The 27,544-nt window shown below is 45.9% G+C and overlaps 1 protein-coding gene across 3 annotated transcripts in view; it reads right to left on the bottom strand.

Moving 5' to 3' along the window:
• Positions 1–27,544, bottom strand: part of LOC117527701 (potassium channel subfamily T member 2) — a 166,170-nt gene that overhangs the window by 93,561 nt on the left and 45,065 nt on the right. For all 3 annotated transcript variants that reach the window (XM_034190159.1, XM_034190160.1, XM_034190161.1), the window contains exons 4-9: positions 25,874–25,936; positions 24,997–25,045; positions 21,165–21,224; positions 20,420–20,494; positions 20,113–20,196; positions 1,928–2,022 (exon numbers count right to left, since the gene is read on the bottom strand). In XM_034190159.1, the coding sequence (XP_034046050.1) occupies positions 1,928–2,022; positions 20,113–20,196; positions 20,420–20,494; positions 21,165–21,224; positions 24,997–25,045; positions 25,874–25,936 (426 nt within the window). The remainder of the gene's footprint in view (positions 1–1,927; positions 2,023–20,112; positions 20,197–20,419; positions 20,495–21,164; positions 21,225–24,996; positions 25,046–25,873; positions 25,937–27,544) is intronic.

Raw genomic sequence — 27,544 nt, 5'->3', positions numbered from 1 at the left:
ACGTTTTGTTGAATTTTCTCCAGTAAATTAAGAATCATGTGCCTTGACAATCAGTGTAGCCTGATGATAACATATTCCTTTGACGTAACAAATTCACGCAGGTGTGGAACATTGTCTTCTGTTTACCACACAGTGCCTCCTACTGGCAGCAACTATCACAGTCATGCTTATCAAAAATGAGTTAAGTCCTCCAATGGGACTTTACATCCTGGTGGACTTAGCAGGAAAATGCTTGCTACAAACTTTTTAAAATCATGTTGCATGATTTATTTAAATACTCAGCCGGTGTAAAACCTGTGCCAAATACCGATGCGGATCTGGCTGTATCTGCTGTGGCGACCCCGAATCAAACGCGAGCATTCGAATGGACAACAACAACTCGACTTCAACAGATTTTGCAGGCTGGAAAGGACAACTCCAAAAAATACATTTTCAATGAGGTTAGCCACACACAAAAAAAAAATTACGCTGCTACCCCTTTTTATTAAATACTGCACTCTAAAATAGCAGTAGCAGCAACAACAACTACAATGACAACAAAACCCGTAAGGGCCACTGTCGCAGACCGAATGGTCCCCCCTAAAAATTGGTCCTCCACTGCCTCCATGCGTCATTTTGGAGAATCAACAGGTTTTCTGAGAAAGTGTGCCTTCACCCAAAGTGATCAAATGGATTAATGGGATTATTAACCATCAGATGACAAGGTAAAACCTCTTAAATCATTCTAAAGTCAGTTTTACGCAGAAAAGAGGCGATACTCGGTGACGCTTTGAAATAACTGATGCGCAGTGAATGCATCAGCTAACAGCCCGTGTAGCTGCGGTGCTCTGATTGCTTCCTCCGTCTTTTATGATGAAATAATACTGAATTTATGTGGAAATGATTGTTGTACAAAAGCTTCAGATATCTATCGCTGAGACAGATGATGACTGGAGTGCAGTTTTAAGCAAAAACGAGGTGATAATCCGTGAACCGTGGCTGATGTGCAGTGAAGGCAGGGCAGACCAATTTTTAGGGAGGGGACCGTTCGGTCAGTGACACCCCGTCACACTTAGTATGAATGAGCACGAGCCAAGCCGAATCAGGCGGAACGTCAAAAAAAAAAAAAAAAAAAAAAAAAAAAAAACTAAATTTGCGCCACATCTGAGAGGAAAAAAGAATTGCGGAGAACAGCCGTTTGAATGCCCAAACTGCGATCCGACCCGCCCGAGTGATTCGTGAACACGCCGTGCACATGAGCCTCCGAACGCAGTACAAATGTAGGTGGAACACTGTAAGAGTACCTGGACAGCTGCCAGAATGCAGTAGGAACAATAAGAATGCACTTACACGCATGAACCTGCTGGATTAATCCAGCAGCACTCAAGCCACACTCGTGGTGCGTTCAGGCACATTCGAGACATTCAGCCAGGGTTCGACATGACGGACATATGCCGAACGTCCCCTCGAATGCAAAGAGAATATCACAAATACCATTTTCACACCGTCTGATTGTTTAGAATGCAGTCAGACTGCGGTCAGATGGCACTTCGACTGTTGTTCAATATTTTTCCACTTCGACTGCACCTGAAAGTTTTGAACATGATCAAAATGTTCGGTGCAGCCGCACGACTGTGCCTGACTGTTTGGACTGCGCTCAGAATGCTGTCTGATGGCCGCGAATGACAGCACCATATCGGAAACCATATTTGACACCTCTCGAATATGGGTCAAATTTTCACTCGGCCAGCATTCGGCCTATAGTGTGATGGAGTATAAATGATCATATCTCAGCTCTTGTTCTTTTCCCACAGTGCCCTTCCTCTATCTTCTATCCTGTTCCCTATTTTCACTGTTGCCTTGTTGTCACTCTAATCTTCCCACACTGACCCACCCTTTTCTTCTGATCTAACCTCCATTCACGGTTACTGGTTGTGCAGGTACCCACCATGTAAACATGAGACAGACCAGAGTGCTGATCAGTATCACCACCTGGTTAAACATGGCCGAGTGCGTCCGCTGGATGGCTCTGTGGAGATCATTCTGCAGAGCAAGACAGCAAGATGACAAAATGTTTGGAAAAGACAGCACCATTCATTTTTATAGATGCTGAGTGCATGTTTAATATCTCTATGAGATTTTATTCAACAGAAGTTTAGAGTTCTCTTAACTTAACTTTCATTAGAATCAAGTCAAGCACAAAGCTAAGCTGGACCGCCTGACTCAGAATGAATCGTGTATTCCCTGAAGTACTGACTCACTTCAGCTTCATGTACAGAGATAACGCAGTACAACTATTTAACAGTGTCTGACTTCTGTTGCACAGGTAACACTTGAACTGGACATTTAAGAAAGTAAGATCACCTCTTTATTATCTAAGAAAGGAAAAGTCACCCCCCCCCCCCCCCGCCCACCCCCAGTTCAATCAAGCCTCAATTCAATTTATTCATACAGAAGAAAATTACATTATAATTTATCTCAACAAAATACGCACAAGTGAGGTCTTGGAAAGGGGAGGGCATGAAGGGCCAAGATGATGCAGGTTTTCCATGACACTGACCACCTCAGGAGGCAACTGATTTCACAGATGATGAGGACTTTAAGTTGAGGGGAGGAGCTCATCAGTAAAAACTCTCCAATGAGGTGATCAGTTTACAGGAGTACTGATCATGCTCCAACCTCCAGCCATCAAAAATAAAGCTACCCAGAAGAGGGAAGAACTTGTAGTTCCTTGAATGACAGCTTTAGGCTGGCTTCAAAAGGGAGCAGGTTCCCACAGACGCCCATGTTAAAATGTTCAATTTTTGAGGAGAATTAAACATGCCCACCACTGGGTGCAGACAAACAAACAAAAAACTTAGTTTTGGTCTCTATAGATATACTTCCACCTTCATGACAACTATACATGTAATGATATTTTTAAAGTAACTCTTTAGTTTAAGATGTTTTAAGCAATAAACTTGTGCATAACTAGGGGCGTGGTCACTTTGACTGAGCTATTGTGGTGCAGCTGAACTGAGCCCCGACACACAGCTCCACTAGCAAACACCGCTAGCCCCGCCTGCTAGTTGTTGTGAAGAACCATGTTTGTCTTTTAGCATTTTTTTTTTCAAATATCTGTAATAATAGAACTTGCTGTGGGGTCCTAGCAAATCAGCTATGAAGTCTGTGCTTCAGTATTTCTGTCAAGTGAAATTTTTGCATTTGCACTTTTAGCAGTGATCTGTAGCTTGATGATGTTAGGTCCAGTTAGTCCATGATTACTGAGGAAATAAGCCAGTTATTTATGCATAGTGAGTTGAATGATTGTACTTTCAGAACAAATCTTGAGCCCCCCAACCATAGGAAAGGGTTACTGTTGTTTTAGCCCACTCAGAACTAAAAATATACCTTTTCCAATATATTTCTGTGTAGGCTCTCAGTTGTCCAGGTGGTTTCCATAGTAGAGAAGCTTGAATCTTCGACTGGACTGGGTTGCTTGACGTGAGGATGTTTCGCTTCAAATCACAGAAGCTTCCTCAGCTAAAATTCTTGCTCTGGTAGTCTGACGTCTGTCTTGACTCTTGTAGAGAAGAATAAACCAGAAGCCAACAAAAGCTGGAGTTTTTTAACCTAACCAGACCCCACCTACCAAGAGGCTGACTGCTATAGGCTAGTGACGAAACAATAGCTCTAATTAGCACCTATTGTGCTCTAGTTAGCACTCTCCTAATGACAGGACGGAAGCCTCCCCTGATGGCTCCCTTGACGACTCTCTCCTGATGACGTGAATGACTCATTACCATGAACAAAAGACTGAAACTGCTTTAACCTGAGTACCACATTGTAAACAGGGGACAAAGCGTGTCTGAAACCCACTCCGCGGTTAAGGCTGGGTTTCAACTGTTTTACAAAGAATGCTTCCTTGACACCTCTCTCAAACCATTTCTTCTCTCTGGCTAAGATTTTAACTTCATTGTCCTCAAACGTGTGGTTAGTGTCTTTCAGGTGGAGATGAACTGCAGACTGAGGTCCACTGGCGACCTCTCTGCGGTGCTGGTATAGCCTCTTGTGTAAAAGTTGCTTTGTCTCACCTATGTAGTGTTCATTACAGTTTTCCTGACATCTGATATGATACACTACATTGCTCTGTTTGTAACTAGGGATCCTGTCCTTAAGGTGAACTAATTTCTGTCTCAAGGTGATGACTGGTTTAAAGTAAACTGGGATTTTGTGCTGTCTGAAGATCCTCTGTAGTTTTTCCCCTACTCCTGCTAAATAAGGGAGAGACACTCCTCTTCTTCTTGTCTCCGTCTCCTGTCTATCTGGTCTCTTTGTTTTTCTGGGACTTCTGCACTTTGTCCAGGGACCAACATGGGTACCCACATACTGTGAGGGCTTTCCGTACAAGTTGTTGCTCTTTAGCCCTTCCCTCTGCAGTTGTGGGCATCTGTAGGGCTCTGTGTTGAAGAGTCCTGATCACCCCAAGCTTGTGTTCAAGGGGGTGGTTTGAGCCAAAGAGCAGATATTGGTCAGTGTGAGTGGGTTTTCTGTAAACCTCTGTCTGGAGCTGCCTGTTCTCTCCAATCGTAACATCACAGTCCAAGAAGGCTAAATGGTTGTTTCTGGCATCCTCACGTGTGAACTTGATATTGGAGTCCACCGAATTGATGTGTTCTGTAAAGTCCTCGACCTCCTGTTGCTTGATTTTAACCCATGTGTCATCGACATATCTGAACCAGTGACTGGGAGAGATGCCCGTGAACGACGTCAAGGCTGTCTTCTCCACTCGCTCCATGTACAGATTGGCCACAATGGGGGATACTGGAGACCCCATCGCACAACCATGGATCTGCCTGTAGTAATTCCCCCTAAACAGGAAATACGTGGTGTTAAGACAGATCTCCAAGAGTTTGGTCCTTTCAGGTAGAGACACATCTTCCAGCAGTCTCTGCCTCACAGCTGAGATGGCCTCAGCGGTGGGGATGCAGGTGAACAATGAAGTCACATCAAATGACACCATAGTTTCATCTGCAGGTCCTTGATTTTGTTCACAAAATCTTGTGTGTTCTCCACATGGTGGTCTGAGTTACCCACTAGAGGAGCCAAAATCCACTTGAGGTGCTTGGCCAAATTGTATGTGATGGAATCTGTGCTACATACAATAGGCCTGAGTGGCACGTCCTGTTTATGGATTTTGGGCAGTCCATAGATGCATGGAGTGGCGTCCCCAGGGGACAGTCTGTAGTATGTCTGCCTGTCGATGAGTCCCTCTTTCTCCAGGTTTTGGAGGCAGCTAATGATTTTCTTCTTATAGCCGCTCATGGGGTCTCTCTTCAGACGTTCGTATGTACTGGAGTCATTGAGCAAGTTGTTGATCTTGGCCTCGTAGTCCGATGTGTTCAGGACCACCGTGCATCTGCCTTTATCTGCTGGCAGGATAAGGATGCTTTGGTCCTTCTGCAATGCTGCCAGAGCTTTCTGTTCTTCTCCTGTGATGTTGGACGGAGGAGGCTTAGCACTGTTAAGCGCTGCTGTGACTCTTAGTCGGAGGTCCCCAGCTTCTGACTCTGACAAACTGTTGTGTTTAATGGCTGACTCTACTGCAGTGATGTAATCTACTGTCGGTATATGTTTAGGGGTCACTGAGAAATTTAGTCCTTTGGTGAGCACATCCTTTTCTGTCTGTGTAAGAACCCTGTCGGACAGATTCTTTACCCAATTTTCCCTGTTGTCACTAATTTGTCTGGGTGTATCTTTAAAACTACTCCCACCTTTTAGTGCAGAAAAGGTGTACTTTCAGTGGGAGTAGTTTTAAAGATACACCCAGACAAATTTGATGTGACTTCGTTGTTCACCTGCATCCCCACTGCTGAGGCCATCTCAGCTGTGAGGCAGAGACTGCAAGACAGAAGTCAGACTACCAGAGCAAGAATTTTAGCTGAGGAAGCTTCTGTGATTTGAAGCGAAACGTCCTCACGTCAAACAACCCAGTCCAGTCGAAGATTCAAGCTTCTCTACCTTTCCAATATATTGACCAATTTTCATAAAATTAGACTTGCTTTGCAAGTTTTTATGTATACTGAGTTGAGCTATCATACTTTTAGTGCATATATCAGACCCCCCTCACTTTCTTCAGTGGGCAGGGGGGTGACTCCAATTCCCCCTCCTCTTCAAAACTGAGCATACACCTGCCTCTGCCATTTGCTGACCAATTTTACATTAGATTACAGTCACTTTGTGAAGTGTACTTTATGGAGTTCAGTGTTATCTACTAATCATCAGACATATTGTCCAGAGCATCCTATCCTCCCTTACAGTTTTTCCACAGTCTCCACTGAGCTATTTGCAGAGAGGACTACAAGGCAGACCATTCTTTGAGCAGCTGCACCACTTGTCAAGCTCAATTACCCCTACGGGAAGAGCAAGACATCTTACTGGAACATACACTCTGTCCTCGAAATTCCACCCATAGTCCCCAACTGGAGGAAGCATGGGGCAATTAGTTACGTATGATTCATCTGACATCGTGTAGTTTGCACAGAAGATATGAGGTAGAGAGGGAGCTCAAGCTGGAGGTAGTTGGAGGTGTCACCCTCCAAATTCTTTGAAACTACAAACCTACAAAGCTGCTCTAATTTTATGAAAATTATTCAATACATATAGTGGCAATAGGTGTATTTTTAGTTTTGAGGGGACTAAGTAAAGATTAAACAACGAGAAGCCGTGCATTATACGGTTTGAATGCACGATGCGGGGTTAGAAACACCACGACGCAAAGCCGTTGCGTTTGCTGTTCTTCTCGTCTGCTCTCCTCCTCTTTCCATCCCTCAAACGTTTTATTTTGGCCAACAATATTAAAATTCACTTGGAAATCCATGTTTTATCTCATTTCTGTCATTCATCTGTCAAAATACAGCTGATCTGCGCCAACTGATTTGTGCGTTGCTATGTGACGACCAGAGCGGAGTGATTATAACAGTGACTTAACTCGCCGAACTACGTGTGCGTATACACGAAAATAATGCACGCCAGTTAGACCTGGAATTCTCACTGACCATGGTATAAAATGGAAGTGACCCCCAGGAAGGGATGGAGGGGTCATGTATATTTGGCCTGTTTGCATGGGGAAAAATGGACATAATCTTATCTCCGCATCGTTGAGATCATTCAGATCAGTAAGTGTGCACTGCATTGTCTCTGTGTTGAGCCAAGCACACACATTTGTTGGTGGATGGGACTCCGAACCTCTAGGGAAAGTGAGAAAGAAAGAAAGAAAGAAAGAGTTGTTTCTGCACTAAAACGCATCAGGAGAAAGCTGCTCTGTGAGAGGTGGAGGTTTTGACGGAAGTGGTTTGGGTGGAAAACCATTTGTGTGTCTATCATGTAAGTTTTCTGGCTGCTGCAGACTCGGTGGGTTGATGTCAGCTTGAACTTACTAAACTTTCTCTTATTTCCAGTCTTGCTTGGTGACTAGAGTTACATTGATGGTGCCACAGTTACTAAGGCAATATGTCTATCATAGCTTTTTAATACCTGTACCAAAGCAACCGATATGAAAACCACCACACAGTCCGCAAAAATATGCAATATTCAAAAACATAGATAAAAGTTAGCTTGTTAGCCTTAGCTTGTTTGATAACTACAAGATGGTTGGGAATAGTTCGGGCTTCTTTCATACCACCCAAGTCATGAGATTCTTGCTTATGTTCCACCTCTTTACCCATGTATTCGCTGTTTCACAGTTGTGAATCTCACGCCGTCTCGCTGTCCGTAACTCACGCAAGAGGTCGGTTTCAGCAGAGTTCCGGTGTTGTTGACCGAACGGTCCCTCCTAAAAATTGGTCTGCCCTGCACTGTGCATGTGTCATTTCTGTGCGTCAGCAGCGGTTCACCTATTATCGCCTCGTTTCTGCTTAAAATTGTACTTCAGTCATCATCTATCTCAGTGACAGGTATCTGAAGCTTATGTACAACAATCATTTAAACATAAATTCAGTATTATTTCATAATAAAAGACGGAGGAAGCGATCAGAGTGCTGCTGCAGCAGCATGAGTTGCTGGTGCTGCGTTCACTGCGCCGCCGTCATTTCAAAGCGTCAGTAGCGACTCACCGATTATCATCTCGTTTCTACTTAAAATGGCCTTGTTTCAGTTGAAATCTGACTTTAGAATGATTTAAGAGGTTTTACCTTGTCATTTGATAGTTAATAATCACATTATTCCATTTAATCGCTTTGGGTGTAGAAACTCACTCTCAAACGAGCTGCTGTGGTCCTAAATGACGTATACGCAGTGAAGGCAGGACGGACCAATTTTTAGCGGGAGGGGAAGGTTCGGTCTGCGACAGCGGTGCAGGGCACAATGTAAACACACCTCGTGAAGTATGGACAATAAGACAACACTTCCTCTAGATAACCCTCACAACTTGGGAGAATGCATCATCATCATAATCGCCGGTGAACTTGCTAAATCGATGCCATCCACATCCTTGCTCGCCATTAGCTACATGTGAGACTCTGGAACTCTGCCGGTGCCATGGTGCATTCTGGGAAGCGTAGGTGGGCTGCCAGGGGGATTATGGGAAACGTTAAAGTACCGAATGGGTTGGCCCGGAGAGGGCATTTCAAACTAGCTCTTCAGATGGGTGATGTCATGGAGGTTTTGCCCACTATATATATATATATATATATATACAAACACACAGTGGGGTAAAAAAGTATTTAGTCAGTCCCTGATTGTGCAAGTTCTCCTACTTAGAAAGATGAGAGAGGTCTGTAATTTTCATCATAGGTACACTTCAACTATGAGAGACAAAATGAGAAAAAAATCCAGAAAATCACATTGTAGGATTTTTAAAGAATTTATTTGTAAATTATGGTAGAAAATAAGTATTTGGTCACCCACAAACAAGCAAGATTTCCGGCTCTCACAAACCTGTAACTGTTGTGTGGGCCGCTGAAGAGGAGGTACTGCTGGCCCACCACCACCAGAGGGCGCCCTGCCTGGAGTGCGGGCTCCAGGCACCAGAGGGCGCTGCCGCCGACGAAGGCTGTCAGGATGACAGCTGTCACCCATTACTGGACACAGCTGACTGCACTCAGGACGGAGTATATCAGCAGGACAGCGTCTCCACCTCAGTGCCGAGATATCGCCTTGAGCCTAAGGTAATCTTCTCTGCTGCTTATTTAAGTAAAATATTATAAATACGTGTTAAACCTTTCAGGACAGCTGACTACCGAAAGCCGAGTGATCGGATAAGTACTCACCTTCCTGCTTATTGTGACAAGAGGTGGAGGCGGCTTGCCCCTCTCATCTACTGGGTGCGGTCGCATCCCAACCTGTGTGTTTGTGTTCTTTCCCGCCAGCAGTACCGGATCCGACGAGCGAAGGCAGTGGCCACCTGGGAATTCGGGACTTGGCGGTTCCAGTACTTCTGGGTTTCGGTGGCAGAGGAAATCTGGGTGGTTCCGGTTCGACTAGGACGGACGTCTCCTACCTTCGGGCCTGCCCACAGGACACCAGCAGATTTCGGCTTACACCTCCAAATTGTGCATTATTGTATCAGTTGTGCTGATTTCACAACAGTAAAACTTGTTATTCACCTTTCTCCATTGTCCGTTCATTGCGCCCCCTGTTGTGGGTCCGTGTACCTACACTTTCACAACAGGATATCTCGGCCAGCGTCATGGATCCCGAGGGGCGTCAACCGGCTGTTGAACGGCCAATGGAAGAACAGGGCGCAGCGGCGGCTTCGGGAGGGGTAGTCGGTGAGTTGCAGCGGATCCTCACCGCTTTCACCACTCGGATCGATTTCATGACCGAGCAGCACGTTCTCCTAAACCGCAGGGTGGAGGCTCTCGCCGCACAAGTGGAAGCGCGCCCTCCGGGCGCCGCTGCGGCTCTCCCTCCCGAGGACCCTGCGTGTGAGAATGACGTTCCACTGGTCGTTCAACGGTCCCTTCCTCCGTCCCCTGAAGCATACATAAGCCCTCCAGAACCGTACGACGGCTGTGTGGAGACGTGCGCGGACTTCCTTATGCAATGTTCGCTCGTCTTCGCTCAGCGTCCCGTGATGTACGCAGCTGATGCTAGCAGGGTAGCTTATGTGATAAATCTGCTTCGCGGGGAGGCACGCGCTTGGGCTACAGCGCTCTGGGAACAGAGCTCACGGCTCCTTCAGTCATACGACGGGTTTGTACGGGAGCTCAGAACGGTGTTCGATCATCCCAACAGAGGAGAGTCCGCTTCAACCGCATTACTGTCCATACGACAGGGACGTCGGAGCGCAGCTGCCTATGCAGTCGCCTTCCGCATCGCGGCAGCGAGATCCGGCTGGAATAGCACTGCCCTCCGCGCTGCCTTTGTAAATGGATTGTCTCTGGTCCTAAAAGAGCACCTGGTGGCTAAAGACGAACCGCGGGATTTAGATGGGCTCATTGATCTGGTCATACGGCTTGACAACCGGTTAGAAGAACGTCGCCGGGAGCGAGGCGAGGGGCGTGGCCAGGCACGGGTCGTCCCTCTCCCTTCCGGGTCCGGTCGAGTTCCGCCGTCCCCACGCTCCTCTGTTCCGGCGCTCCGTGCGCTTACGGCTCCCCCTGCTGACGAAGCTATGGACACGAGCAGGGCAACATTTAGGGCACCTGAAGCACAAAGGAGGCGGGCCCACGGAGCTTGTTATGTTTGTGGCTCGAGTGAGCATATGGCAAACGACTGCCCCGAGCGGTTAAACTCCAACGCCCGCCCCTAGAGACTGGGCCAGGGGTGGGCCAAAACATTCACGTGGGACACACCCACATTGCTACACGACTCCCAGTCACGATCCTGTATGAGGATTCAACCCTGAAGGCCCCAGCACTGGTGGACACGGGCTCTGAGGGGAATCTGCTTGACAGCAGATGGGCCAGGGAGATAGGGCTCCCTCTGGTGGCTCTTACCTCGCCTGTGCAGGTTCGGGCACTAGACGGCTCCCTACTCCCACCAATCACGCACAAGACACCTCCAGTAACTCTGGTGGTGTCAGGTAACCACCGGGAGGTGATCGAGTTCTTCGTGACTCAGGCCACCTCCCGTGTGGTTTTAGGGTTTCCATGGATGCTGAAGCACAATCCCCGGATTGATTGGCCGTCCGGGGTAGTGGTACAGTGGAGCGAAACCTGCCATCGGGAGTGTCTCGGTTCCTCGGTTCCTCCTGGCTCCCAAGCTAAGGAGGAGGTCCGAGTCCCGCCCAATCTGAAGGCGGTGCCAGCGGAGTACCATGACCTCGCTGACGTGTTCAGCAAGGATCTGGCCCTCACGCTACCACCCCACCGCCCGTATGATTGTGCCATTGATTTGGTTCCAGGCAGTGAGTTTCCGTCCAGTAGGCTGTACAACCTCTCACGGCCGGAACGCGAATCCATGGAGACCTACATCCGGGACTCATTAGCTGCCGGGTTGATCCGGAATTCCACCTCACCGATGGGCGCAGGTTTCTTTTTTGTGGGTAAAAAGGATGGCGGGCTTCGTCCATGCATTGATTATAGGGGGTTGAACGAGATCACGGTTCGCAATCGATACCCGTTGCCCTTGTTAGATTCGGTGTTCACCCCCCTGCATGGAGCCAAGATGTTCACCAAGCTGGATCTTAGGAATGCGTATCATTTGGTTCGGATTCGGAAGGGAGACGAATGGAAGACGGCATTCAACACCCCCTTAGGTCATTTTGAGTACCTGGTCATGCCGTTCGGTCTCACTAATGCTCCCGCGACCTTCCAAGCGTTGGTAAACGATGTCTTGCGGGACTTCCTGCACCGGTTTGTCTTCGTATATCTAGACGATATACTCATCTTTTCCCCGGATCCTGAGACACATGTCCGGCATGTCCGTCAGGTCCTGCAGCGGTTGTTGGAGAACCGTCTGTTTGTGAAGGGCGAGAAGTGTGAGTTCCACCGCACTTCTTTGTCCTTCCTGGGGTTTATCATCTCCTCTAACTCCGTCGCCCCGGATCCGGCCAAGGTTGCGGCGGTGAGAGATTGGCCCCAACCCACTAGCCGTAGGAAGCTGCAACAGTTCCTCGGCTTCGCTAATTTCTACAGGAGGTTCATTAAGGGCTACAGTCAGGTAGTTAGCCCCCTGACAGCCCTGACCTCTCCAAAAGTTCCCTTCACCTGGTCGGACCGGTGCGAGGCCGCGTTCAAGGAGTTGAAACGGCGCTTCTCGTCTGCACCAGTTCTGGTGCAGCCCGATCCTAGCCGCCAGTTAGTGGTTGAAGTGGATGCCTCGGACTCAGGGATAGGAGCGGTGCTCTCCCAGAGCGGGAAGACCGATAAGGTCCTTCACCCGTGTGCCTATTTTTCTCGCAGGTTGACCCCCGCTGAACGGAATTATGACGTCGGCAATCGGGAACTCCTTGCTGTGAAAGAGGCCCTCGAAGAGTGGAGACATCTGTTGGAGGGAACAGCCGTGCCATTCACGGTTTTCACTGACCATCGGAACCTGGAGTACATCAGGACCGCTAAGCGTCTGAACCCCAGGCAAGCCCGCTGGTCATTGTTCTTTGGCCGTTTTGACTTCCGGATAACCTACCGCCCCGGGACCAAGAACCAGCGATCGGATGCATTGTCCCGGGTGCACGAAGAGGAGGTCAGAACGGAACCGTCGGATCCCCCGGATCCCATCATCCCGGAGTCCGCTATCGTGGCCGCCCTCACCTGGGACGTGGAGAAGACCGTCCGGGAGGCCCTGACCCGTGTCCCGGACCCCGGAAACGGACCAAAGAACAAACTATACGTCCCACCAGAGGCCAGGGCCGCAGTCCTAGACTTCTGTCACGGTTCTAAGCTCTCCTGTCACCCAGGGGTGCGAAGGACCGTGGCAGTCGTCCGGCAACGCTTCTGGTGGGCATCCCTGGAGACCGACGTCCGGGACTACGTCCAGGCTTGTACCACCTGCGCCAGGGGCAAGGCCAATCACCAAAAGACCTCAGGGCAGCTACAGCCACTGCCCGTGCCTCATCGCCCCTGGTCCCACATTGGCCTGGACTTCGTCACGGGTCTCCCGCCGTCCCAGGGAAACACCGTCGTCTTCACGATAGTGGACCGTTTCTCCAAGGCGGCCCACTTCGTGGCCCTCCCGAAGCTCCCTACGGCCCAGGAGACAGCGGACCTCCTGGTCCACCACGTCGTCCGTCTGCATGGCATACCATCAGACATCGTCTCCGATCGCGGTCCCCAGTTCACCTCACATGTCTGGAGGAGCTTCTGCCGGGAACTGGGGGCCTCGGTCAGCCTGTCGTCCGGGTACCACCCCCAGACCAACGGGCAAGCAGAGCGGGCCAACCAAGAATTGGAGCAGACACTACGCTGTGTGACAGCCGCGCACCCGACGGCCTGGAGTACCCACCTGGCCTGGATCGAGTACGCCCACAACAGCCAAGTGTCGTCAGCCACCGGCCTCTCCCCGTTTGAGGTGTGCTTGGGGTATCAGCCCCCCTTGTTTCCGGTGGTCGAGGGAGAGGTCGGTGTGCCCTCGGTCCAGGCCCACCTACGGAAGTGCCGTCGGGTGTGGCGTGCTGCCCGCTCTGCTTTGTTGAAGGCCCGGACGAGGGCGAAGACACATGCAGACCGGCGGCGGGCCCCGGCCCCCACGTACCGTCCTGGGCAGGAAGTGTGGTTGTCCACCAAGGACATTCCCCTTCAAGTGGACTCCCCCAAGCTCCAAGAACGATACATCGGTCCCTTCAAGGTCGTCAAAGTCATCAATCCCGCCGCAGTGAGGCTTCAGCTTCCGGCCTCACTGCGGATTCACCCAGTGTTTCACGTCTCCCGGATAAAACCCCATCACACCTCACCCCTCTGCACCCCGGGTCCGGCACCACCTCCTGCCCGGATCATCGACGGGGAACCGGCTTGGACCGTGCGCCGGCTCCTCGATGTCCGTCGAATGGGCCGGGGGTTTCAGTACCTGGTGGACTGGGAGGGGTACGGCCCCGAGGAGCGCTCCTGGGTGAAGAAGGGCTTCATCCTGGACCCGGCCCTCCTGGCCGACTTCTACCGACGCCATCCGGACAAGCCCGGTCGTGCGCCAGGAGGCGCCCGTTGAGGGGGGGGTCCTGTTGTGTGGGCCGCTGAAGAGGAGGTACTGCTGGCCCACCACCACCAGAGGGCGCCCTGCCTGGAGTGCGGGCTCCAGGCACCAGAGGGCGCTGCCGCCGACGAAGGCTGTCAGGATGACAGCTGTCACCCATTACTGGACACAGCTGACTGCACTCAGGACGGAGTATATCAGCAGGACAGCGTCTCCACCTCAGTGCCGAGATATCGCCTTGAGCCTAAGGTAATCTTCTCTGCTGCTTATGTAAGTAAAATATTATAAATACGTGTTAAACCTTTCAGGACAGCTGACTACCGAAAGCCGAGTGATCGGATAAGTACTCACCTTCCTGCTTATTGTGACAAGAGGTGGAGGCGGCTTGCCCCTCTCATCTACTGGGTGCGGTCGCATCCCAACCTGTGTGTTTGTGTTCTTTCCCGCCAGCAGTACCGGATCCGACGAGCGAAGGCAGTGGCCACCTGGGAATTCGGGACTTGGCGGTTCCAGTACTTCTGGGTTTCGGTGGCAGAGGAAATCTGGGTGGTTCCGGTTCGACTAGGACGGACGTCTCCTACCTTCGGGCCTGCCCACAGGACACCAGCAGATTTCGGCTTACACCTCCAAATTGTGCATTATTGTATCAGTTGTGCTGATTTCACAACAGTAAAACTTGTTATTCACCTTTCTCCATTGTCCGTTCATTGCGCCCCCTGTTGTGGGTCCGTGTACCTACACTTTCACAACAGTAACTTCTTCTTTGAGAAGCTCTTCTGTCCTCCACCTGTTACCTGTATTAATGGCATCTGCTTGAACTTGTTCTCTGTATAAAAGACACCTATCCACAGCCTCAAACAGTCAGACTCCAAACTCAACCATGGCCAAGACCAAAGAGCTGTTGAAGGACACCAGGAAGAAAATTGTAGATGTGCACCAGGCTGGGAAGAGTGAATCAACAATAGTCAAGCAGGTTGGTATGAATAAATCAACTGTGGGAGCAATTGTAAGAAAATGGAAGACATACAAGACCATTGATAATCTCCCTTGATCTGGGGCTTCATGCAAGATGCCATCCTGTGGGGTCAAAATGACCATGAGAACGGTGAGCAAAAATTCCAGAACTACACGGAGGGACCTGATGAAGGACCTGCAGAGAGCTGGGACCAAAGTAACAAAGGCTACACACTATGCAGAGAGGGACTCAAATCCTGCAGTGCCAGGCGTGTCCCCCTGCTTAAGCCAGTACATGTCCAGGTCTGTCTGACGTTTGCCAGACAGCATATGGATGATCCAGAAGAGAATTGGGAGAATATCATGTAGTCAGATGAAACCAAAATAGAACCCCATAGAAAATCTGTGGAGGGAGTTGAAAGTCCATGTTGCCCAGTGACAGCCCCAAAACATCACTGCTCTAGAGGAGATCTGCATGGAGGAATAGGCCAAAATACCAGCTACAGTGTGTGCAAACCTGGTGAAGACTTACAGGAAACGTTTGACCTCTGTCATTGCTAACAAAGATTATGTTACAAAGTACTGAGCTGAACTTTTGTTATTGACCAAATACTTATTTTCCACCATAATCTACACTCAACAAAAATATAAACGCAACACTTTTGGTTTTGCTCCCATTTTGTATGAGATGAACTCAAAGATCTAAAACTTTTTCCACATACACAATATCACCATTTCCCTCAAATATTCTTCACAAACCAGTCTAAATCTGTGATAGTGAGCACTTCTCCTTTGCTGAGATAATCCATCCCACCTCACAGGTGTGCCATATCAAGATGCTGATTTTACACCATGATTAGTGCACAGGTGTCCCTTAGAATGTCCACAATAAAAGGCCACTCTGAAAGGTGCAGTTTTGTTTTATTGGGGGGGATACCAGTCAGTATCTGGTGTGACCACCATTTGCCTCATGCAGTGCAACACATCTCCTTCGCATAGAGTTGATCAGGTTGTCAATTGTGGCCTGTGGAATGTTGGTCCACTCCTCTTCAATGGCTGTGCGAAGTTGCTGGATATTGGCAGGAACTGGTACATGCTGTCGTATACACCGGTCCAGAGCATCCCAAACATGCTCAATGGGTGACATGTCTGGTGAGTATGCCGGCCATGCAAGAACTGGGACATTTTCAGCTTCCAAGAATTGTGTACAGATCCTTGCAACATGGGGCCGTGCATTATCCTGCTGCAACATGAGGTGATGTTCTTGGATGTATGGCACCACAATGGGCCTCAGGATCTCGTCAATAAATGCCATCAGTAAAATGCACCTGTGTTCTTCGTCCATAACAGACGCCTGCCCATACCATAACCCCACTGCCACCATGGGCCACTCAATCCACAACATTGACATCAGAAAACCGCTCACCCACACGACACCACACATGCTGTCTGCCATCTGCCCTGAACAGTGTGAACCAGGATTCATCCGTGAAGAGAACACCTCTCCAACGTGCCAAACGCCAGCGAATGTGAGCATTTGCCCACTCAGGTCGGTTACGACGACGAACTCGAGTCAGGTCGAGACCCCGATGAAGACGACGAGCATGCAGATGAGCTTCCCTGAGACGGTTTCTGACAGTTTGTGCAGAAATTCTTTGGTTATGCAAACCAATTGTTTCAGCAGCTGTCCGAGTGGCTGGTCTCAGACGATCTTGGAGGTGAACATGCTGGATGTGGAGGTCCTGGGCTGGTGTGGTTACACGTGGTCTGCGGTTGTGAGGCTGGTTGGATGTACTGCCAATTTCTCTGAAACGCCTTTGGAGACGGCTTATGGTAGAGAAATGAGCATTCAATACACGAGCAACAGCTCTGGTTGACATTCCTGCTGTCAGCATGCCAATTGCACGCTCCCTCAAATCTTGCGACATCTGTGGCATTGTGCTGTGTGATAAAACTGCACCTTTCAGAGTGGCCTTTTATTGTGGACAGTCTAAGGCACACCTGTGCACTAATCATGGTGTCTAATCAGCATCTTGGTATGGCACACCTGTGAGGTGGGATGGATTATCTCAGCAAAGGAGAAGTGCTCACTATCACAGATTTAGACTGGTTTGTGAACAATATTTGAGGGAAATGGTGATATTGTGTATGTGGAAAACGTTTTAGATCTTTGAGTTCATCTCATACAAAATAGGAGCAAAACCAAAAGTGTTGCGTTTATATTTTTGTTGAGTGTATATACATAAATGGCTACTTTTGTCTTTCTGTCTGTCCGGAATAGGATCTAAAACTACAAAAGGTGAACTCCCCAAAGTTACATATTCTGAACCACCATGACATGGGCTACAACCTGGTACTATTTTCAAACAAAAAAATTAATATTAAGACAACAATATTAACAATAATCTAATACATACAGTTTTGTCTTTCTGTCTGTCCAGAATAGGCTCTAAAACTACAAAAGGTGAACTCCCCAAAGTTACATATTCTGAACCACCATGACATGGGCTACAACCTGGTACTATTTTCAAACAAAAAAAAATTAATATTAAGACAACAATATTAACAATAATCTGATACATACAGTTGAACCGTATGTACCTCAGTGGCAGTTGTACTCCAGCACAAATCTCTCAGCTTTAATAGCTGGCCGCTGGCCCTATGCATATATGCAGGAGCTCAGTAGCCTGCCTACTGCTATAAACAGAGCCCAGACTCCTGGGATATCTGCTGCTGGCTAGCACACATAGCGTGGGTGTACATGCCAGCTTGGTTGTATATCCAAGCAGATTCAAATATCCCCCTTGATATGAATGCATCCTTTCTCTGCACATGCTGCACGTAGGTGCTACAAACCTGTTTGACTCTCCTTGAAAAGATTTGAACAACTCTACAAACTTTAGTGTTTTCAGACCTGTTTATAGCAAAAACAAATGTGAGTATTCTGTCATTTACTGACTAATCATATACTGAACATTTTGATTGTAAGAATATAAATACACAATTCAATACAAAGTAACTTTCTTCCATGTGCTTTGTTATCCCCATACTCCCCTCTACCAATATTACACCCATGATATTTGACACCATGTGTGAATGAGTAGATATGCCATCCTACTTAAAAATAGTCCTTAAATCTGGTTTAATCATTATGGCAATATGCACCCTCAAATTGAGATTTTTCTGTACCTAATGGCCAATACTACGTTATGTTTATCAACTTCAAAATAAATACAGGGTAAACTCTTCATAATGCTGTCCCCAGGAACAAGGATTTAGACCTGCAGATAAGGTGCCAGCTCAGAGATGTAGATGGGTTCTCCCCATGCCAGGCATTGGTGGCTGAGAGGGGGTGGGGGTCAATCCACATGAATTTTGATAAAACTTATACACAATCACTATGATATAATACTTATCAGAATACAGCCTATTCCTTCTTGGAATGAAGGTTTTCACTCTTAGCAGAGAGCTTTCAACCACAGGCTGTAAATTAAACTTTAAAAGTTTACTGGATAAAATATCAAGCTTTGTCTTTTCTTGCAATTTGTACATGTATTTCTAAACATTTGCACATTTTCTAAAAATAAAGGTGTACAGTGTACATGATGTGTATCACTTGCGTTGATCATAATGTATCAGGCAAACGCATGTTTTCTGTATCACAATGGCACTCTGCAGATCATTTGAAAAAGTGATGCAGTTCTAACTGCTGATGGGGCAGCACCCTTTCAATCAGCCAGTAAGTGGGCATAGAGCCTGTGTTCTCCAATGGCGCGTTGTATATAGGCTGCTCATTATGATGTAAATATCATAAATTAAATTTTGTTATTTATCAGCTCTTCACGACCTGCTGTCCTATTATAGTAGTGCACTAGCTTTGGGGTTGATCTAATAGTTTTGGTATGTTGATGTTTCATGGCTCAAACTGTTTTTAGTGGTCAAACCTCTTTTTTTTACAATTGAAAAGATTGTTTGTTCTCTAAATATACCAATGAACGCATAACTTTAAGAACTATGCAAGGCAACATTTACACCATTTAAAGATGGAATGCTTCAAAGTGTGCAAAAAGAAACCACTCCTTTTGCTGATAATGTGGCTGGCCTGAATATGGCAGAACCTGCGATCTTCCACAGTTAGTTAGTCAGATGCTCCAGAGTTGGTAACCCCAATCAGCTGTATATCCACTTTCCTGACAGGAGGACAAGGAACATTGTCTACCAAGAGGCTCTTCAGAACTATTGGTCAGTAAAAGCTACATTTAAATATATATTCAACATCTCAAATCCAAAATTAACATTTGCTTAAAAGCCATTTTATTTTTGTAGCATTCTTATAAACTAGATTTGCAATGTATCAACAATTATAAAGGTCATAACATCAATTCTGATTAATGATTATGAGCATACTTGATCTGCAATATAAAGTCTGAAGAACTTCATTGTTGTTTCTTGCATGCAGCAAAATTCAGTATTCTCTCTTGGTTTGGGAATTCCACCTATTTTGGGTTTTTAGTTCAAACCTTTGCCTATTCGGACTACATATATACTTATAAGATATCTACAATTATGACAAAATATAAACTTTGGAATATTTTGTAGATTATATCTTAAACAGGTTAACCTGGGCAACGCCTGGTATCCCAGCTAGTTTACAAATAAATTCTTTAAAAATCCTACAATGTGATTTCCTGGATTTTTTTTCCTCATTTTGTCTCTCACAGTTGAAGTGTACCTATGATGAAAATTACAGACCTCTCTCATCTTTCTAAGTAGGAGAACTTGCACAATCAGGGACTGAATAAATACTTTTTTACCCCACTGTGTGTGTGTATATCTATCTATCTATCTATCTATAGATAGATAGATAGATAGATAGATAGTCCTCTCTGTTTAAAGCAACAGATATAGGAAAACCCTTTTTTTTCATAAAAATCTAAAAATGGTGCTTCATATTTTGAGTGTATTTTTTTCTCCAAACCTTAATATGTGTGTTTAAGACACCTGATGACCTATAATAAGTTCATGTAAAGGTTTAAAGTACAACCCCTTTAAAATAAAAAGAAAAAAAAGCTGACATGAAGCAGAACACTAGCATCCTCACAAAAGAGATGAATACAAGACTTTACTCACAATCATGTTCTCCAGAGCGTGTTTGGCCAGCCAGCAGTTGAGGAAAACAGGAATGAAGAGATTTCTGAAGGACGGTAATATCACCTGTCACAAAAAAGAAAAAAAGATCAGCTTCAGTTCACACAATCACGAGAAAATACTGTTTGCTGTAATGCCCTCGCCATTTTATTGTAACAGTTATTAAATGTGTTAAGTGCATCCCAGGGGGAATGGGAGGTTGGGGGTGCCATTTCACAGCCAAAACACAGAGCTGCCTGAGAGACTCCCCATGCTGTCTGTGCTCAGTGATGCGTGTCCTTCCACTCACAGTGATCATGAAGGGAACAGCGCTGATCATTTCCAGAATGAAGGGGACACGTAATACTTGCTCCCAAACGTTGCCCTGGAAACACAAACCACACACACACACACATACACACACAGCAGTGGGGTCACAAAAGTCGCCTGTCAAACGGACGTTAAGGGATTACCACAGAAAAGGTTCAGTTACTGAGAGCGCACAGTGACGCAGTGACTGGCTTCTGCACCAGACGGTAGATGGGAGATGTATGCAGCTTATAGAAGTCCATCGTGTCTTTTGAAGGAAAAGCAGCATTACTCAGTTTGCAATAAATTCTGCTGTTCAGTTAAAATGTCAGCCACAGCTGCTGGTTTTATGTGCGTACATATGGCCAGCCTGATCGTGAGGAGTGTAGGTGGGCAGGCACCGCGTACGTCCACAGGAATCAGTCATCTTTAAATGCTAAGGCCTCGAGCCCCTGGACTAATCTGTTGTGCGAGCCTTTCATATGCTCGTAGTGTACATCAAAGGAGATGACCTACTGCAACAAAGGAGGTGGAGTGGCCTCCCTGAAAGCCTTTGTGATGTTTGAAAACACAGGGCGGGTTGGCGAAAGCACATCAGCGGCGTCAGACAGAAAATGGAAATTTCAATTTTGAGGAGAAAGCACACAGGATGAAATAACCTCACGGGACATTTATCAGCTGTTTCAGATGTCACAAAATGCTTCCAACTGGATGTCGGGGGGTGGGGGGAGCTGTGACGAACCTACCTTGTAGCTGAGATACACTAACAGCATAGTCTCTGAAAAGCTGATGAATGCCACCAGCACCTGTAAAAAGACAGAGAGGCAGAAAGGAAGTCAGGCAGAGAGAAATTAGGAATTGCAGCGATGGAAGCGGAGGACGTGGGTGGAATCAGTGGGTGTGCTGACAACTGAGCTTCATAAGAAGCAGGTTTTAAGTGAAGACGAAATGATCTTCTGTGTCTGTTGGAGTGTATTATCACACTGTGACTTCATGACCTGAAAGGATGCAATGTAAACTAGAGGGGAACTAAGCAAAGAGCATATCTTCACCAAGATAATATTAACTACCAACTTATATTGCAAGGGTGCAGGGGTATTTCATCATTTCCTGTCAGTCCATCTCTCACTGTCTGCACATTTCATGGTAAAAATATGTTATGGGCTGATTAGCACTGACGCATATTGGCGTTAGAGACAGGACATTGAAGGTTAAGGTCACTGGATGCATTTTTTCATCTTTCTATAGAACATACTGTCATAGTGTGTGACTTCACCCTCACAGTGGTGAGAGATGGAATTTTCTGTCGTCTTCTCATTGAAACAACACTGGGAACATGTGATCTGCCATCTGTTGCATACTGCCAGCAAACTCAGGATCAGAAGTATTTCTTTGGGATTGTGCAGGAAGTCTAGAACTACTTGCATCAATCAGTCAATGGCCATGTTTACATGACCGCACTTCAGTAATCCGATAATTGGAAAAAACGGGTTTGATTAGCTGGATTTCTTTGGAAGTGGAGAAAGTAGAAAGGGCAGCTCCTGAAGAAAAAGCATAGACTCAAAAAAGAGGTCTTTCTCTTTCTCTCTCAAACAGTGGGTAGTTTCGCGGAGTTGATGTCGTCATGACCGAAATATGACGTCATGGTTGGTTTTAGGAAACTCTGCCCAACTTTTATATATTTATCTATAAACCACATACACTCAACAAAAATATAAACGCAACACTTTTGGTTTTGCTCCCATTTTGTATGAGATGAACTCAAAGATCTAAAACTTTTTCCACATACACAATATCACCATTTCCCTCAAATATTGTTCACAAACCAGTCTAAATCTGTGATAGTGAGCACTTCTCCTTTGCTGAGATAATCCATCCCACCTCACAGCTGTGCCATATCAAGATGCTGATTAGACACCATGATTAGTGCACAGGTGTGCCTTAGACTGCCCACAATAAAAGGCCACTCTGAAAGGTGCAGTTTTGTTTTATTGGGGGGGGGATACCAGTCAGTATCTGGTGTGACCACCATTTGCCTCATGCAGTGTAACACATCTCCTTCGCATAGAGTTGATCAGGTTGTCAATTGTGGCCTGTGGAATGTTGGTCCACTCCTCTTCAATGGCTGTGCGAAGTTGCTGGATATTGGCAGGAACTGGTACACGCTGTCGTATACGCCGGTCCAGAGCATCCCAAACATGCTCAATGGGTGACGTCTGGTGAGTATGCCGGCCATGCAAGAACTGGGACATTTTCAGCTTCCAAGAATTGTGTACAGATCCTTGCAACATGGGGCCGTGCATTATCCTGCTGCAACATGAGGTGATGTTCTTGGATGTATGGCACAACAATGGGCCTCAGGATCTCGTCACGGTATCTGTGCATTCAAAATGCCATCAATAAAATGCACCTGTGTTCTTCGTCCATAACAGACGCCTGCCCATACCATAACCCCACCGCCACCATGGGCCACTCCATCCACAACATTGACATCAGAAAGCCGCTCACCCACACGATGCCACACACGCTGTCTGCCATCTGCCCTGGACAGTGTGAACCGGGATTCATCCATGAAGAGAACACCTCTCCAATGTGCCAAACGCCAGCAAATGTGAGCATATGCCCACTCAAGTCGGTTACGACGACAAACTGGAGTCAGGTCGAGACCCCGATGAGGACGACGAGCATGCAGATGAGCTTCCCTGAGACGGTTTCTGACAGTTTGTGCAGAAATTCTTTGGTTATGCAAACCGATTGTTTCAGCAGCTGCCCGAGTGGCTGGTCTCAGACGATCTTGGAGGTGAACATGCTGGATGTGGAGGTCCTGGGCTGGTGTGGTTACACGTGGTCTGCGGTTGTGAGGCTGGTTGGATGTACTGCCAAATTCTCTGAAACGCCTTTGGAGACGGCTTATGGTAGAGAAATGAACATTCAATACACGAGCAACAGCTCTGGTTGACATTCCTGCTGTCAGCATGCCAATTGCACGCTCCCTCAAATCTTGCAACATCTGTGGCATTGTGCTGTGTGATAAAACTGTACCTTTCAGAGTGGCCTTTTATTGTGGGCAGGGTGATTCCATAATTTATTCCTCAGAATTGAGTGAGTCCATATTTTTTTCCCTCTGCTTGGTCTAAAAAAGTAACCATTACTGACTGCCACAAATTTTTTTTCCTGATTTCTTATAGTGTTTCTTAAAGCCAGAAAGTTGCCATTTGAAATTACTTTAATTTTGTGTCATGTCTGTGATCTGCTTTTTTTCTATAAAATTAAACAACTGAATGAACATCCTCCGAGGCCGGTGATTCCATAATTTGTGCCAGGGGTTGTAGATGACATCTATGTTGGTATATCGTGCTACCTATTGGTAGCATTTTTTTAACCTCCATTTGAAGGGATTCTCAGAAGAGTCAAACTATACCATATTTCTTACATATGTTAGGTATCCTGATTCCATTAACCATATTAATTTTGTGGTGACAAAAATGTAATTTTACAATGTCGACATAAAATGAAAAACATCAAGTCATTCTGCACCAAAATTTAAAGGTTTCTTTCTTGGCACCTTTACCAAGTGTCGTGCAATGCTGCATTTACACATAGGCAGAACGCGTTACGAATGTCCTATTTGCATCATTCTTGGCACATTCCTGACATTCTTAATGTGACTTAACACATCTGAATAGGTTTCTTAATAGTGTGTGTTGGTGCGTGATATTCTTGATTTTCGTGGAGCATATTTTTGGCTGTCAAAAAATCTTCCATGAATGTCATGCACCACCCTCATTTCGCCTCATGTCATGGAGGTCGCAACTGAGCGTGTTGATTCATCTTGATTAGTGGTGATCCTTAATAGAGTGTGACAGCGTTTTTCTCTGACGTGCACACAATTAAATCCTGCTGCACCGCATGCAGTTTCATTGCTGCAGTATACCAAAGAAGGACAGTGATGCCAAGTCAGCTAAAAGTCGTTCCAATGCTCATCAGCGTGCTCCTACAGGTGTTCCACCTGCTGCTGCTGCTGTGTTTGATGTTTGGGAAAATGAGCGAGACGAGAGTCACGTGGAGCCACACATCTGGCTCTCCCAGTCTCCTCCTCCTTTCTGCGCCACTCCATGGCACAGAGCCCAACTAAGCATGCAATCACAAAGTTCTTCTGCTGTGGATTAATCTAGATTTTGAGGAGCAAACTGGAGTGATCTGAATTGTTCAGCAGCTGACTGTAGAATGAATATGGGTATGTGTGTATGGAGACAATTTCCCTCATTCACAACGTGACAGAACGATGCGCTGTTACATGCAATAGCGTGGAACAGCACGCAACAGCGCAGAACATTATTGTTGATCATGCGTAATGGTTCCTGATAATTATGTGTAAACACAGCATAAATTAGTTGATGTGTTTTCTGGTGCGAACCAACTAGCCAACCAACGGATATGAGTGACTTTCACTCCTTGGCAGTATTATCAAACTGTGGTGTTTGCGGAAACTGTGCACGCTCGTATGTCCACTTGCATTTGTGCTTGTGCATGGAGCATGTGTGAAAACATGATGAGATATAAAGATTGTGTGCCGACCTGCAGCGCCCAGAGTGGTAGTGGCCTCTCCACCCAGATGATCAGTTTCCTGAAGAGTGAAATAAAACCTGAGAATAGGAAGTGGAACTGCCAAAAACGCTTCAAAAACACCACAAAAATGGGCAAATACATTCAATTATTTTCCCCCAAACACAATTTTCTTCAACACGATCCATAAACGCAACCTATGCCACTTGATTAAATTTCATTACACTGTTTACAGCTGAACAATTGAGGAGTTGCACAGCTGCCACTGTACTTCCATTGTGCAAGAAAAGTAATATTCACAAAGCCAAATGGAAATTTACTGTTGAGATGTGTTTTTTTTTCTTCCAAAGACATCCTGGGGCTTATTGTGGCTGCTTGCCTGCCTGCGCTGTGATTTGCGCCTACAAGTCTGCTGCCTGGAGCAAGAAGTGGCCCATCTCCTGCCTGAGCTCATTCTGTCAGCCTCCTTATTCATTTGGAGCCAGAGCTTAGCCAGTGTCACCAGCCAGCAATTAGATCAATAGCTTTCCGAGTAGGAGACATGGCATCGCCCCGGGTTCTTGTACACTTGTGGATTTCTCTTTTTTTGCAGCCATATATTACATACTTTATCTCCACTAGGTCACTGTCGATTAGCCTGCATAGGGACTACATACATATTATGGTGACATGTAATCCATAATGTTACATTGTAATAAATGAAGCTGTACCTGCAAAACTCAATATCAACATTCTGCAATGCGCCACTTAAGTGAAGTTGCATTGATTGCGTTGCGTAACATTTCCGATCAGTGTTCCCGTGTTGGGTATGCTGCCGCTACAAACTGTACCGCTTCTTTATTCTTGTTGATAGGACGACGTCATCAGCACTAATTACAAATATGCTTACCAGTCAAACTCGCTCCAGTTGCGAGATGATGAATTTTGTTTGGTGCAGTTCACTCCACTCACACTGCAGGGGGCGACACACATATATATCTCTTTGATCCACATGTGCAATATACACTTTATTATCTGTGCAATATCCACTGTGTTGGAAAACAAGTGTGCAATAACTGCTGTTCACTATCCCCATTAACCTGGCACTTTGTAATATATATATATATATATATATATATATATATTAGGATGGTTCAAAAAAATAAAAGTTGGAAATTCATTACTCTCACCCCTTCATTTTATGATGCTTTGGGAAAAAAAAGCCTGCCAAATATTTTTGTCATACATTAATATTTAGAGGTAGCACATCATAGCTGAAGGTTGTAAATATATCAGTTATCGCTGCCCGAGTGCCCGTGCAATAGGCTATCCATTATCCAGTATCTAATCACATCACTTATAAAGAGGATAGAAGTTAACAACCTGAGTGTAACTAAAGTATAATTTTATATTCAATTTAAAACTATACCTGGGTTTAAATATTTCTCACAAACAACATACTTTCAAAAATGTTATTTTAGGCTACAAGCTGAAAATTTTGCTTCATTTCACAGCTTCTTTTCTTTCAGATCTTTGGTGATGGTGAATTTAACATGAGATAAATGTAAAAAGAGACACTTGCTGACTTAACATGCTTAACCATCAACTGGAAACTTCAGTAAAACATGTCAGCTACTAGAAGTAGAACATTTGTATACCTTATTGGTTCCACCGACTGAAATAAAGGGAAACAAATTGCCCTCAAATGAGCAAATACTCAAGGTATTTTTCTTCAAACACACTGATTTGAAGAAAACTGTCCATGATGCTGCTGTGACCTCTATAGACATGGCAATTCCTTTTTGGGAGAGAGCTAGAATCCCACTGAGGGCAAAGCAGCATCTGATCACAAAGTTAGAAAAGGTGTTCGGAAAATGGAAAACATTGAAAAAGACCAAGAACTGCAATACAGACAAGCAGAAGAAAGATGAAACAGTGTTTTGTGAATCTTTGGAGGACTTGTTTGACATGGCACATCAGGATGTCCTAACAATGATAAAGTTTGAAGATAACAGTTCCTACTTGCTCAGCGAGAGAAAGGTAGAGGATGCATGGCAGGCATAGATAAAATACAAACTGCCAAAGAACAAAGAGCAGAAAAAAGGAAAGCTGCAGAAGCAAAATACAAAGAGAAACTGGAGGAGCCTGGACCATCTAATGTCTCACTACCTGACACTGTCTCCAACCAGAGTGAAGAGAACACAGAAAGTCCAGATGAAGAATTTGTTATGCCAGTGCCACAAAAAGCCAGTAAAATTAAAGCTGTTGTAACACCAGGACTTGCAGCAGCATTGATAGGACCAAAACAACAGACAGAAGTGCCACCTATATTCTGACTGAAACGGCAGCAAGTCTTGGTCATGATGCAAGCAACTTAAATATCATTATCATGTAAAGGATGTTCTCTTATGTTACACAGCTGTATAATTGGTTCTTGTGTTGATTCATACCTTTTTGAATATTAAGTACTGCAAGGCATAAAGAATATTATTGTTTGGAGCTAGATCAAAATATATGTGGAAATATATAAAGCATAGACTTATTTGAATTTATCAATAATGAAACAGTATTTCATCAATAA

Source organism: Thalassophryne amazonica, chromosome 16 (assembly GCF_902500255.1).
Source record: "Thalassophryne amazonica chromosome 16, fThaAma1.1, whole genome shotgun sequence".
NCBI lineage: Eukaryota > Metazoa > Chordata > Actinopteri > Batrachoidiformes > Batrachoididae > Thalassophryne > Thalassophryne amazonica.
This window is presented reverse-complemented; position numbering and strand designations above follow the sequence as displayed.